The sequence below is a fragment of the Paralichthys olivaceus genome, chromosome 6 (assembly GCF_024713975.1).
Source record: "Paralichthys olivaceus isolate ysfri-2021 chromosome 6, ASM2471397v2, whole genome shotgun sequence".
NCBI lineage: Eukaryota > Metazoa > Chordata > Actinopteri > Pleuronectiformes > Paralichthyidae > Paralichthys > Paralichthys olivaceus.
In genome coordinates, this window is record NC_091098.1 from 22509301 (window position 1) to 22523434 (window position 14134).

At 46.1% G+C, this 14134-nt stretch overlaps 1 protein-coding gene across 9 annotated transcripts in view; it reads left to right on the forward strand.

Moving 5' to 3' along the window:
• The window catches only part of camta1a (calmodulin binding transcription activator 1a), a 275197-nt gene that overhangs the window by 117846 nt on the left and 143217 nt on the right, over nucleotides 1–14134 (forward strand). For all 9 annotated transcript variants that reach the window (XM_069526124.1, XM_069526125.1, XM_069526126.1 and 6 more), the window contains one exon: nucleotides 3008–3075. In XM_069526124.1, coding sequence (XP_069382225.1) covers nucleotides 3008–3075 — 68 coding nt within the window. The remainder of the gene's footprint in view (nucleotides 1–3007; nucleotides 3076–14134) is intronic.

Consider the following 14134-nt stretch of genomic DNA (forward strand, 5'->3'; position numbering starts at 1 on the left):
AGAGGGGAGACACACTGATGAGTAAAGGAATGACGCTTCCTGAAGAGCATGTTAATAACGTGCCAGGCTCAGGCAGGTAACCAGTAATCAGACGCTCTGATTGTAGTCGACAGTAGACAGGAACACACACAGACACTCTCGCCTCTCCATCTCCGTCAGCTCTGAAACTGCTAGAGTCCTCTGTCATGTTCTGGGTTGGCCCCCTCTGCTAACAGTTTGTCGCAGCTTTTACAGAGACAAAGGAAACAAATGAGATGGCTGGGTTACAACAAACAGCTCTGGGTTGTTCGTTCCCCTGGAAAAACGAAGGGCCCCCTTATTGTTGCAGCCACCGTGTCAGTTAGAGGAGTTAGTGCTCATATTCACTCTCTGGTTCGTTGCTAGCTTTTGCTGATTGTTATTTATTTAGATCAGGTCTGGGAGGGAGATTGTGTCTATAGAAGTTGTGCAGAATACAGCCTGTACGGGTACAGTATATCTAAACAGCACCTGGAGATAAAACCTCAGAGAGGATCACATCAGTGGGGGGGCTAAGGCATAAAGGATGGAAATACAAACAGCCTTGCATGAGCAGGGCTCTGACCTAAAAGAGGGAGTGAGGTAGGAGCTGTGTGTACAGAGAGGCTTCTCTGAATATTTCCCCAGTGACGGAGATCGGGCCAGAGGCAGTAAGGTCAGCAGATAGAGTCCAAAGCCCATTGACAGCTGCTGGTTTGACTTTGATACACCATCAGTGTTCAGCACGCCGCTTTCCCGCTTCCCCCTCCAACTCGCTCGCACTAACCCGCAAGCGTGTTTGCTCAACCTGAACGCACGCTAGCCTCTCATTATGCCGCCCATGCAGACTTTGTCTCTTTGCAGCTGTTTAATGGCTGCACGTCTGTTTTTGTTTGTTTCCTCACCATAAGATTATTGCACCTTTATGGTTGGTCGGGGGGTTGGAATAATCCCTGGCATCTGTTCAGAGTGGGAGGGGTGCGCAAAGAGCCAGAGGTAGAGGCTCGCTTCTATTTTATTTATTTTTTTAAATACGAGACCGTGCGGCCCTCTATTTTATCCTCTGCCACTGAGGCTGGGGCTGTGGCTCGATTTTAAAGACAGGAGTGATGGAAGGGGCTGTGTGCTAACGGGCACCGAGGTCACTGAAGGAGCTTCCCGCCGCCGTTTATCCTCCCAAAATGAACCCAGAATAGCAGGGATTAATCTAATCACCGCTCTGTTAGTCTAATTTACTCACAATGTATGCAGAACAGTAACTTTATGGTGACCCCAGCCGCATTATTTCTTCTTTGCTTGTGAACATTGTAATTGTTGTTGACACAATTAACATTGCACTTCCTCCATGTGCCTCAGCAATTCTGGAGAATAAGTTTTAAGTCCGCAAATTCCATCAAAAAGATTTTGCACAATATGTACTATCGTAGTTTCACTGCTTTATTGTTTTTGTGTTTTTTTTTTTTATTGTCATCAGAAGGTATAAAGGACAGTAGCAGCCCTGAGCTCCTCTTGACAGCCACATCCTCTTCCTATCTTTTTCTTAATTCAAGACTCCATCTTGTCAAGGCTTCACTGCCTCCGGTCGTTATGGCAGGAGAACAGGAAGTTAATCAACGCAGCATTATCTCCCAGCCTGCACCTGGAGGCAAGAGTGCCAGTCATGCTACCGCCCCCCTCTCTGGTGGGACCCCTGCCAGCCTGGGAACCCCTCACACCGCAGTACCCTGCAGCATCCCTCTGGGCCATAACCAGTGTGCTGTGTCTCTGTGCCAGGTCAAACTTGTGACACAGCCTTGATGAGCCAATGGGGGCCGTCTTGCTGCGGTGCATACTTTACAGTGTGCGTGTGCATGTGTGTGTGAGACTGTGTCATGAGAAAAGAAGGAAGCAAAGGAGACAGAAAAGAAATAAATAAATTTAAGTTTGGCTCGGTTTTTGTGTTCTCTTTGTGCCGCCACGCATGTCTCATATTTTCCCAATTTCTGCTGTGGAGAAAAGCCAGAGTTTTTTTGGAGACATTATTGCCCCGTGTGGACTCGCAAAGTAACAACACAAAGTCCCAGAGGAGACTGTATTCAAACCAAGAGCCTCAGACAGAACAAGACAATATTTGAACACCATTTTCATACTTAAAGGCTTGTTGACACTCCAGCGTGAGGAGGGACGCACATCCTTGGTGACTGAAAAAGAAGACGATGGCAGCAGGTTGAACAAATGTTCTTGCTGAAGAGTGAATTGCCGGCTGTCGCTGGTAATCATTAGGTTGTCTACCAGCATTCAAAGTGCTTTTATTTCTGCCCATTAGTTTGGTGAGAAAATGGACAGGTATGGTCGAGCGTGTTGCCCTTACACTCAGACTGATGCAGTAGGCAGGGCGAGCATGGGAAACATGAAAGTGTTTGAAGCATCTCTATTTATGCCAGTGGCAGTTAAGGCTTCTTCTTTTTTTTTTTCCTTCAGTGTCGGTAGCATGACTTTGTGCACAACTGGCTCTAAAGGATTCACGGCTTTTTGTGAAGTAGCAGTACACGTACATGTCAATATTGTGAGACTGGCGTGTAATTATTATTCAAAGGTTAAAGAGAGGATTGATCCATAGAGGAGTGTCAAGGGCAGATCAAACGGATTTGGGGGAGTATTGGACCAAAAATGTTAAAAGCTGCTCTCTCTCAAACACTGAGGCGTCAATCTCTCCGAGAGCACCTTGATGTCCTCCGAGGGAAACCTGATCAAAGCTTTTGTAACAAAGATGGTCTCGGATGATGATCTGACCTCCACTGGATTTCACTTCACGTCTTTCACTTTGCCTTTACCAGTCTTCATTTACCTGCCTGAGCTCCCAGCCACTGCCCCTGTTTCCGTTTTTCGCCGTGTTTGTGCTGCTGGTTAGACTGTCTGAATATCAATGAAGCAGTCTCACCGATGTATTACAAACACCAGAGAACAGTGATTAAAGATGACATATCTAAGCCTCACTCCCTTCCTCTCTCCTCTCTTCTCTTTTTCACAGGAGATCGCAGCTTACTTGATAACATTTGAAAAGCATGAAGAATGGCTAACGACATCCCCTAAAACAAGGTAAGACAATTACACTCCTGCCCTTTTTTAAAACACAAGTTAAAATTCATAGCCCTAAAAGAATGACATTCAGGGTGCCATAATTTCAATCTTGAGCTTTACATGTTTTTTTTTTTCTTCAAGACCATTTCCCTTATGCACAACCTCGTTCAAGTTCAGTGCAGATTGTTTAATGTTACAGGCTTCTTATGGCTGCTCAGAAAAACTTTACCGTTTGCAGATAAATGATAGAATATTAATATTGACTAATAACTGCCTTTTAGCAAGTTAATTAACACAACATGCACTGGTGCAGCATCTCCTTTGAATGCTATGTTAATATGTCCCTATCTGTCTGCACACTCACCACTCGCTAATAACACTGTTAGAAGCTGGAAGTTTATTTTTTGGGTCAGACGTTACACCCACGTGGAACAAAATGCCAAGAGCTACTGTGCTATTTGGAATAGAACAGGGAAGCCAGTAATGCAGTTACTTTATTTCTATTAATGTACGTATAGATATATATATATATATGTATATGGCAAATTGGGAACACACAGAATAAATGTAATGTCAGCAAACACTTGTTTAGTGGCTGCATTTGCTGTGTGATGTCATTATGTAGAATGATAATTAATAATGCATGTGGCTTTGTAATAGCATCCCTCTACATCTGACAGGAGCAGACGGACACGTCTTTGTCTGAGTCGCTGTAGCTTATTTCTTGTTATTGGACAGCGCAGGGATTGACGCCCTTGGCCTCAGCTGTATTGTCTATTTTAATGTTGCACTGTCAGACCACACAATCTTCTCTCGCTACAGTGAATGCAGTCTGTTCACAAAGTGTCTCCTTAACTAAAATTTACATGTTCATCCATTTGGAATCGGCTCAATATGTTAAACATTTCTTCCTCTTTTTGTGTGAGTCGGACTTGCTGTGCTGACATTAATAGCTGTCCTCATGCATGTGTAAATGGACCCTGGGCTCACTGACATAGAACCCATTCCTCACATCCCTCCTCTCTTCCCACTGCCTTGGAGGGACATTGATAATAGTCCTGCATAAAGACACTGCCAATTAGAATATGTTCTGTGGTGTAATTATGGAGCATCGGCCAAAAGAGCACTGAGCTCACCTGTTTTGTTTTTTTTTATCAAGAATGCCCTCTCTTCCCGAAGCAGCTATTTTCCAACTCACTAAAACAAACTAATGTCAGGCTTCTTTTAATCATGAGATTAGGCCTGCATAATTGGTGTGAGAATCGTTTTAATTCTCTCTCCAGAAAATACTGTAAGGGGCTGTAATTTTGCCGTAGTATGGTAAATGACATTAAGGATTAAATATAAAAGGGAAAGAAAGAGGCTATGACAGGTGCTAAAGCATTACAAATGACAGAGGGGTGGCATCCCCCAGCATGAAACAGCCTAAAAATGACACTCCAGTGAGGGATTTCTGATGCAGTCACTTTTTAAACAAATGGTTGGTGCTCATGGCCACAGTCTGTCAACAGTGGCTGTCTGTTATGCCGTGGTCTCAGCTGCCGCCGTGCTCGGGGATTTCAACCCCATGTCATGTCTCAGTGCAGGTGCTGATATCCCAGTAAACGTGTCACCTGGGAGCAGCCTCTAGTGTACACCTGCAGATGACCTGACAACACAACAACACATTCCATGTTGTAGAGGAGGCATCGTTTCAGGACAGGAAGTGTGTGTTCACAGCGTGCGTTACTGTGTGTGTGTGTGTGTGTGTTCCGGCACAAGAGAGGCAGGGGGAGATGTTGTGAAGTGTTTGTGTTTTACCAGACGTCAGTGAAAGGGTAGAGTGTAATGATGGATGTTTGGGCGAGAAGAGGTGGGGGGGGGGTTGAAAGGGTGCGGCATATGTATGTGTGTGATTGATGGGGTTTGATTGATGGCTGGCCGCTATATGAAAAGCTTTTTGCTCAAGGTCACGGGTGAAAGGTCAAACTCGGGACACCTGTGGTTAAATGCTGCGTTATCATTTGTCAACACATGTCTTTTTGTGAGTGTGAGTGGGTGTGTGGGCTCATCTGATTGTGGGTGCGCTGACTGCGTGTCTGTGAGGGTTGACCCCTGTGGGGAATAGGCTAAGTAGGCTAATTCTCCCCCTGCCAGAGCCTGTAGACGGGGTCGGCGGGGCATGATGGGAGGCAGAGATAAGCAGCAGGGTCATACACGGAGAGGCACCACACTGCATGGCTGCACCGCACGCCTGTAACAACTCTGACACATGCAGGTCATAAACATGGGAGCGGGCCGCAGCCAGAGCTCACGGAGCTGACGCCAGCTGTTTGACCAAGGTGACACGCGATGCAGGACATGCCCTGAATAGAGATGGCGTCCTGTCAACACAAACGAAGATGAGATGAACTGGAGCAATTACATGCATGCACAGATGTATTTCACCAGGCTAATGCTCGTGCACATCAGCACCGTCTTTTGTTTGGGTCTGTTTCTGTTTGTTTATCGTTTCAAAATCTGAAGCATGCCAGGGGAGAGTGGTGGAATGCTGAGTGATTGATGTGCCTAGCTCTAGTAATACACATTCCCTTTCAGATAGGAAGTGCAACAGTGCTTAAAATCAATACCAGTGTTCTCCCACTGACTGCTTGAACAGCACTACAGCTAATTCAGGCCGCACCTGTCAGAGCTGGGGAAATCTTTCCCTACTCGGGCTTTACACTTTAATTTACACCCACAGCCTCGCTGGCTTCCATTTCCATTAAAGGGAGAGCCTGGCATTATGGCTTTAATGAAGGCCGCGGCCAGGCTGTGATTTAAGATGGCCGTTACCCCGCACCTTCACTCCACAGGAGGGAACACACTTAAAGGGACAATTAGGATTTTCCTCCCCTGCATCCTTTGAGATTGCAGTACTGGATCTTTCCCTTTGCCTTTGTAAAGATGTGTCCGTGTTGCTTCAGCTGATGGGATCTGAATGTGCCTGTGGGAAAAGAGCGAAAAACAGAAGGATGGTGCAGAAACGTTGCAGGTCCAAATCAAGACAATAACATTTGATTTGGCCTCATCATGGGCGTTACATTGTGCTCCTGTTGAGAGCAGGCATTTCGTTGTCCATCATAAATGACACAAATGTCTCCTGCAGGGGCCTTTTCGGAGGTGTTTGTATGCTGACAGATGGAGAAACTATTGGCTGGAGGGTGTCACAGATTGGTCAGCCCAAAGAGCTAATGGACACCTGTGTGTCGTATAGAGATAGCTCATTATCCTGAGCATCGCCTAAATGGCACACAGTTTCATGAGTGGAGAAGTTGGTGTTTCTTTTTTTCTTTTGTTTGTTTTATAGGGCTCCTTAACAGCAACCAATCTCAAAACACAACAGAGAGAGAGCTCCTGTTATCCAGATCACTCTCTATGTGTTTTGTTTATTTGTCTAATACGCTGTCTTGCATAAAATACAAACATACAGAATTCTTGTTACAGCTGTGTGGGAAAATAGCGGTGGGCTGTGTCAGCCATTTGCTGCGACTCCTACACAAGTTTGGAACACTCAGATCTACACATGTGCTTACATGACTACAGAACACCACACACACACACGTATACAAACACACACATGCACGCACACACATACACACAACTATTGTATATTGAAACTATCAAACAATAAGCACCAGTCCTTGGAGGGCCCCACAATGACACTGAACCTAGCAGCTCCCACGTCCCAGCGCAATAGCCCTCTCTCCTCCCACACCCACATCCACAGAAACAGCTCTCCAGCAGCAGCTCTCCAAAATGAAACCGAGTCCCTTTAGACAGCTTCCAAAGACAATGCTTTTATTAAAACCTACAGCAGCGGCGCCACCCCAGAGGCGCGGGCACACCAACACAACAGAGTTGAGCAGAACTGAGAGGCAGCCTGAAATCTACTAATGACTGTTTGTTTGCCATTGTGTACGGTGTTTGCTATTGTGTACGGAGCCTGTGAATTTGTGCAGATATGTGTGTGGACTGTGTGCGAGTGAGAGTGGAAGAGATAGGCATTGTGTTTATGCATGTGTATATGTAAATGCCGTCTTGTGTATGCACACGGTAGGTGTGTTTGCTGAGAGCATGACTACGCATTTATGAAAATAAACAGCGTTGGGGAAGAACACGTGCAGGAATTTATGAATGTATTCAGATGGTGTGTGTGTAATTACCAGTGAAACTGTGTGTATGTGTTTTGAATTAAAGATGGAGTGCTTGTGAATAACGTGTGTGTCGTGTGTAGATGTATCTGGGTGAGTCTGCCACTGCAAATAAGACCTCCCCAGGCCAATGTGTAAACTCTGCTTCTGTCACTTAGTCTGGCACATAGTGTGAGAAAGTAGTGGGCCTTCTGTGTGTGTGTGTGTGTGTGTGTGTGTGTGTGTGTGAGGGTGTAAGTATGTGTGGGGCTGATGTGTAGGATGTGCCTGAGAAGGGCGTCCGATAGTGTTTCGTCCTAATGCTTTGTGGCACTCGTTGGCTGGCGGAGTTTCAGAGGAGAGTGGAAAAGGACAGGAGCAGCAGCAGGGGAGGGAGAGAGACATACAGAAAGAGAATGAGAAAGAAAGTGTGCGTAAGAGAGAAGCGCATATAGAAACCAAATCATAAAATACAAAGAGGTAGTAGATACTATCACAATGAGATAAAGATAGTCGGACGTATGGCACTGAATGGAGTCTTGGTTATGAAAAAAGCCAACATGTCAAGTAGATGTGAAGAGACTTGCCGCTGAGGAGAAGCGGTGTGATTGCCTTCATCTTTTTTTTATGTTTGTCATTCTTCACAAGCGTTGTTTTTCCCAACTTGTCATGGGTAAAAGTTTAGTTTGCAGCATAGTGACAGTTCTCCCCGGGCTGACCCATTCCGTTGGGCCCTGGAGGACAGTGCTGCCTCCACCCAGTCAGAGGCCCTGACAAGGACAGCTATGTCCACCTGGGGCCATGCTGGCTGGGTGAAATAAAGCCCACCAGGGAGAGGACAGGAGTGAGGTGAACCCGAAGACCATGAGGTAAGAGTGAAAGAAAGAGAGTAAATGAAAAATGGCCATCGAAGGAAGAGTGAATATGATGGAGTGAGGGCAGTTTAGAAAATGGAAACATGTCGATAAGAGAAACGAATGGACGACATGGAGATGGGAGGAATAGTGATGGATGGGGTGAGGAGGAGAAGAAGTGAGGGGGGAGGATTTACACAAACGGACGAAGGAGCTGGAGAAAGATGGAATAGAGGGGGATTGAGCTGACACTGGGCGAGGGAGTGAAAAAAGAGAAAAATAGAGTGAATAAACAGCAGATAGAGATGGAGAGAGGTGAGCAATGGATTCAACTGACAGATAGAGAAAAGTCCTGTGGTTTTGGGGCATGGGAGGGAGAATGCAAACGGTCAATAGATTAGAGCTAGTGCTGGGCCGAGTGCCTGGGCCTCAGACTCCTAGCCAACTTAATAGTGTCTCTTGTTTGTCTGTCCTCTAAAGTAATGCCCAAGCTGAGCCCAGGGAAGCAGCCTGAGCCTGAGGCTAGTGGAAATGGACAGGGGACTAGATGTATGTTAGTTCTCATCCAAGCTGCTGTATATTACCTTGGCCAGCTTGCCCACCGGAGACTATTCAATAGAACATGGGACATCATCTAGCTTTATCGCTTTTATTCCCTCTACACTCACCAGAACTGCTCCTGAAGGCCAGGAAGGGCGAGATCATCTCGAGGAATTAATCCTTTTTATTATTTTTGTATGGTAATAGTCACTGACGTGTGTAGGGCATGTTACTGTCAGTGGACCAGCTGTGCAACTTAAAAAAAGAAAGGAAACACTGAAGTTAAAGTTACTTTGCTATGCTAAGGTTATTCCAGCTAAAGCATGTGCAGCACCGACAGACGAAGCAGCAAGATAAACAAGCGGGCCTAGCCTCTCTCAGTATGCCAATATGGAGGAGGAGGAGGAGGTGGAGGGGAGGAAGGAGTGCAGCCAGTGGCTGGCCACAGGAGAGGGAGGATAAATAAATAGAGGAGGAAGTTGATGTCAAGCAGGTGTTCAAGGAGAAAGTGTCAGCCAAGCGGGCCGAGATGGGGAGAAGTGCTGCCTCTGCAGCCTGATAATAAAGATTTAATTCAATTAGCGCTTCTGCACCAGTGAGCAGCGTGCAGGCTGGCTGTCATGGAGCACACCCTCAGCCACCAAGACACCTATAGACGACCGGGCCTGTACCAGAACTTCACTGTGCTCTCTCTGTCCTGGCTCCCTCTCTTAAATACAAACACACACACACACACACACACACAGGCATGCACACATATAAAGTAGTGGTAACATATTATTCACACCTGAGTCACTGAGCAGTTCAGGCACTAAACCCTGCCTACACACCTCTACCACACACACACACACAGTGACACTCTTAGCACACAGACTCACTGCCTCATTCCTCACCCTTATCCCTCCCCTCAAAGTCCTCTCCCTTCCCCACCTTAATTTTCTATTTTCAACCCCCCTCTGCTCTCCACCCCCTCTTGTACCTCTTGTTCCTCTTCCACCGCGGTACTCTGCTCTGGTGGTGCTGAGTGTCCGTATGTTGGCCTGTGCGGTGAGGACTGTCTCTGTTACTGTTATTTTCAGCCTGTCACACCCCGATGCCCAGCTGGGTGCTGTCCTGTAGGCATATGGTGTAGCGGATCCCGGATCATGGGCCTTTAGGAAGCTCTAGGGGGCATTTCAGTCAAATACAACCTCCCGTCCCACGCACCTCCCCACGCCATACCCTAGGAACTACCCCTCTGTGCTGTGGGTGTGGTTTGAGAACGCATGTACCTGACTGTTCACCTCATGATTCCCATGGTGTGTACCTTAGCACCGTGGGCACAAAATGGGACTTAAAAGCTCCCACATTTAGAGAAAGGTGGAGGGTGGAGGATGGGGGAAGGTGGACAGGAAGTGGCAGTGGAACAAGAGGAGGAGGAGAAAGGACAGGACCGGACACACGGCTTCAGAGATACCGTTTGCTATTATGTAAAGAGAAGGAGAAAATAGTTCCTGGATGGCTGCCAGAGAGCGTGGTGATTCACCAGCAAAGAACAGACACGACATGGGAACACACACACACACACACACACACACACACACACACACACACACACACACACACACACACACACTGGCACATATTCTGTCCCATTTCTTCGCCCCAGCTGAGCTTCACAGTACAGGAAGTGCAGTGGATGATGAGTTGCCATGTAGCGCTATTCAATGAGTAAAAACGGCACATGGCAGGACTGACCTCTTGTGCCCCCTCATCATGTAGTGATCAAGAAAAGAACAGCGGCCTGGCTTCCTTCTTCTGCACATCACACACTAATACAGAGTGCAGTCAGATATTCACACCCCCATTTATTTACTTGACCTTTGACCTTTGGCTGAACCGCCAAGCGTTTATTTCAATTCCACTTTCTTGGCAATTTGATTTGCTTTTGTCAACAAACCACTCAAAGTCGCTCCCTAAAGAGCGCTGGCTCGCTCTGCTTGGAAAAACTGGGAATTTCCTACCTGAGTCTGGAAGATAGCTCGCCTGTGGATTCTGATGAGACATCTTAATTACTGTGGATTTGTATTAGATAGATACCCCAGCTCTCTACACCCCTGCCCTCAGGCAAGACCCTTACTGCTTTAACTGTTTCATTAAAGATGGGAGAGGATTGAGTGGGTATGTGGAGAATAGCCATGTATTAATTTTACATCAGTGAATTAATCAATTCAAATATAAGTTAATTGATAAATTATTCAAATCTTTCTTTTTTGTCGTGCGCATTTGAGTGTACGAAGGGAAAGGTGAGAACCATTTCAAATTGGATAATTAATATTCATTACTTTTTTAAAATGAAGTAAGAAAAATAGCCATCAATTCAACATCAATTTTTTTTAACAGGGGTATAATTAAGAGTGTTTGAGGAAGACAATTCCCACGATGGTACAACTCCCTGCAATTAAAAGCAGAGGGTTTGATTTCTCGTGTCCTCCTTGTCTCCTTCAACTCACAGTAATAGCTTTTCCACACCGAATCTTTCAGCCTTTTTTATATCTCTACTTGACTGATAAATAAATGAGAGGGTGATGAATCGTCTTTATCCGCTTCATAAGCAAAGATAATTAACAAGCCAGAGCAAAACGCATGCCCTCCACCTGCAGCCCACCGCTGCCTTGCTGAGAAGCCTTTGTATTTGTTTACTGTATTTTCAATTTTTCATCATTTGTCAGTGCAGTCCTTCATCTTTATTTTTTTTCTGTTTGCTGGAGGGTGTTGCTCAGGAGAATTATGGAGACAGGTCGACCAAGATTTAAAGTAGTCCTGCTCCTGACCCAAAGGACAGCCCTGCTGGATACATTAACATGATAGCGATATGATTATGTTGGAATGGACATGAAGGGTTTCAATTATTTACAGGTGATGTGGCCGTTGAATTGGCAATGAAGTGGCTCGTAAATTATCCTCTGTCTAATCAAGCCTCCAGCGGAATAATGGAGCAAGTGCTGCCAAGGAGGAGTCTCTCCCTCTCTCTCTTTCTGTCTCTCTGTCTTTCTCTCTTCTGTGTTTTGGGTGAGGAGTGGGGGTTGGCTACTTTCACACTGGGATGATGACACTCTTCAAATGACATTGGTTGAAAGGCAAGAAATGTGCCAGTGAGCGCAGGTTTAAAACCTCTTCACTTCATCACTGCTCAGTGCTTTACTGCGCTTTATGTCACCAGACAATGATACAGTGACAGCCAAGCATCAAAATGTGCAGCACCAGCACCTAATGTGCACCTTGGTTTTGTGCCTGAAAGAGAGAGAGGGAGCGGGTGAGTGTGAGACAGACATATAGACACACTGAGAGAGAGTGACAAAAAAAAAAAAAAACAGACAGGAAAGAGAGCTTGCTGTAAAGGTTGGACTGACTTCGCTCCAATGCAGCCATCCGAACAGTAGCGACACTGTTCAGACCAAACACAGCCAGCACCACTCGCTGGCTCCTCTCTAGCATCTTCTTCTGAGGCCTGCGGTTTGGGATTCGGCTCAGTTGACTGATGGCCTCTTTGATTAAAAGAAATCAAATGCCAAAGTGTTTAATAGCCTGTTTTAATGTGCCTCCAGTGAGTGTGTTTGATTTCTTGCATATCCTGCTGGTAGGCAGACCTGCTCTAACCACAGAGGCGCACAGAAAGCCGCCAGTAGATACCAAGCCACCTGCTTACTCTCTGTCTTTAGTGGAGATTGCACCACATTGACCTTAGTTTTGTTTCAGGGTTTATTTGCACCCGAACCTTTGTTACCCATCTCTCAGAGGTTCTCAGCTGTGCGGGTAATAATATATTAAACCTGTGTTAGGGAAACAAAGACAGGCATCCAACTTCCTCACCCACCACCATCACAATCCATAATCACCTGAGGCGGTTTACAGTAGAAAGAGGAGAGGGAGTGAAAAGAGCTGGAAATGACAGGAAGATGGAGAGGCAAAGGGGAAGTGAGATAAAAGTGAAATGTAATGGAGAGAGAGTACCACCTACCGTTTTGGTGTCTTCTGGCAAAGAATCGTTTTGAGGGGAAGACAGGGTGGTCTGTTCTCAGCCAAAGCCATAGCTCCTTTTTATTTCTCTCCCTCTCTCCCCCCCGAAGAAGTGAATCTGGGGTGACTGCACCCACAATTAGGGCATGAGAGGATTAGTTGCGAGTGGGAAGGTGGTTGGGGGCTGTTTTTTGTTTGTGCGCTTACTATTCCCAACTATACATTGTGGCAGAGGATGTGCATATTTTTTTTTTTCAAATCCCCATGTTCGTGAAAATAGAAACATCACAAACAACATAACAAGCTAATGTTCAAGAAGAGGAGAGGGCAAAATAAGGAGACCACTGCACCGTGCTCCATGTGTGTGTGTGTTTGCTGTTTTGTGCATCGCCTCCCTCCAACGTCCTGGGAGCCTGTTTACTCTCTTTTCCCGTCTTAATGCCTTTACAGACGCCAAATCCCCGGCAATTCCCAAAATGTCTGAACATCCCTCATCTTTGCATCTATTTCAATTGCATTTCATTTTCTTACTGGCAAACACAGGGGAGGCCGTGCATTAGGGTTATTATGAGTTTAAAGCACTTAAAAGCTTTTGGCCGTCCTGACACGAGGAGATGCAAGGGTCCAGAGGAGGTGGGAGGCATCACGCTCCAGTTTTTAGATGGAGAGCAGGTCCCAGATGTGTGTGCTTGAGTGTTTATGTGAGCTCTTCTGCATGTGCACACACACACACAGTATACCATATGTATATATATGCACTGTATGCATAGAGCCTTGCGTCATGCCTGTAGCACTCCCCAGTGTGGCTCGTGGCAGACTGTATTAGCTCACTGCTGCACAACAGTCAAATTCTGTATCATGGCATCTAAGGCCGACTCTTTAGAGCTCCCTCCCTCAGGTCACACATGGAATTTAAGAGCTTTTCCGAGGCAAAGAGGTGTGACTCGCCCTGAGACTCCCCTCTCGCTCTTTCTCTACATCTGTGTCTCTCCTCTCTCTCTCTCATTCTCTCTCGCTCTCTTACTTATTTCCCCCTGCTTTGCTGCTCCACTCAAGAGTCATGGGGTGCACACTCAGCGGTAAACCAATTTCATTTAGTATGTTTTCACATTTTTATCCAATCATGGCATGCTCAGAGGTTTCAAAAGCCACATGACGCTTTTATTGGGGCCTAATTAAGGATCTCTGATTTAATCCATGTAATTTAATAGAGATCAGTCACGGGTGTGAGGCTCTTGCTTTGTGCGTAGGGAAGTGGCATTGACGCATTAGAACCCCTGCCTCCTTCTGCAGGTCAGGGTCAAAGTGCTTCATGTCAATGCATTGTGTCCATACTCCACCTGTTGGACAGTAAAGGCACAGAGACTAAGCAGGGGGGTTACACTCTGTGGCTTCTTTCACATGCACATGTTCTAAAAATGACTGAATACAGACACTCAGGTGGCTTCTTCAGTCTGTGAGTGGAGCCATCCGCTCTGTAATTGCCTCTTGCCTCGCTCATTGTTGTCATTCATTTGCCCCTTCGTATACAAA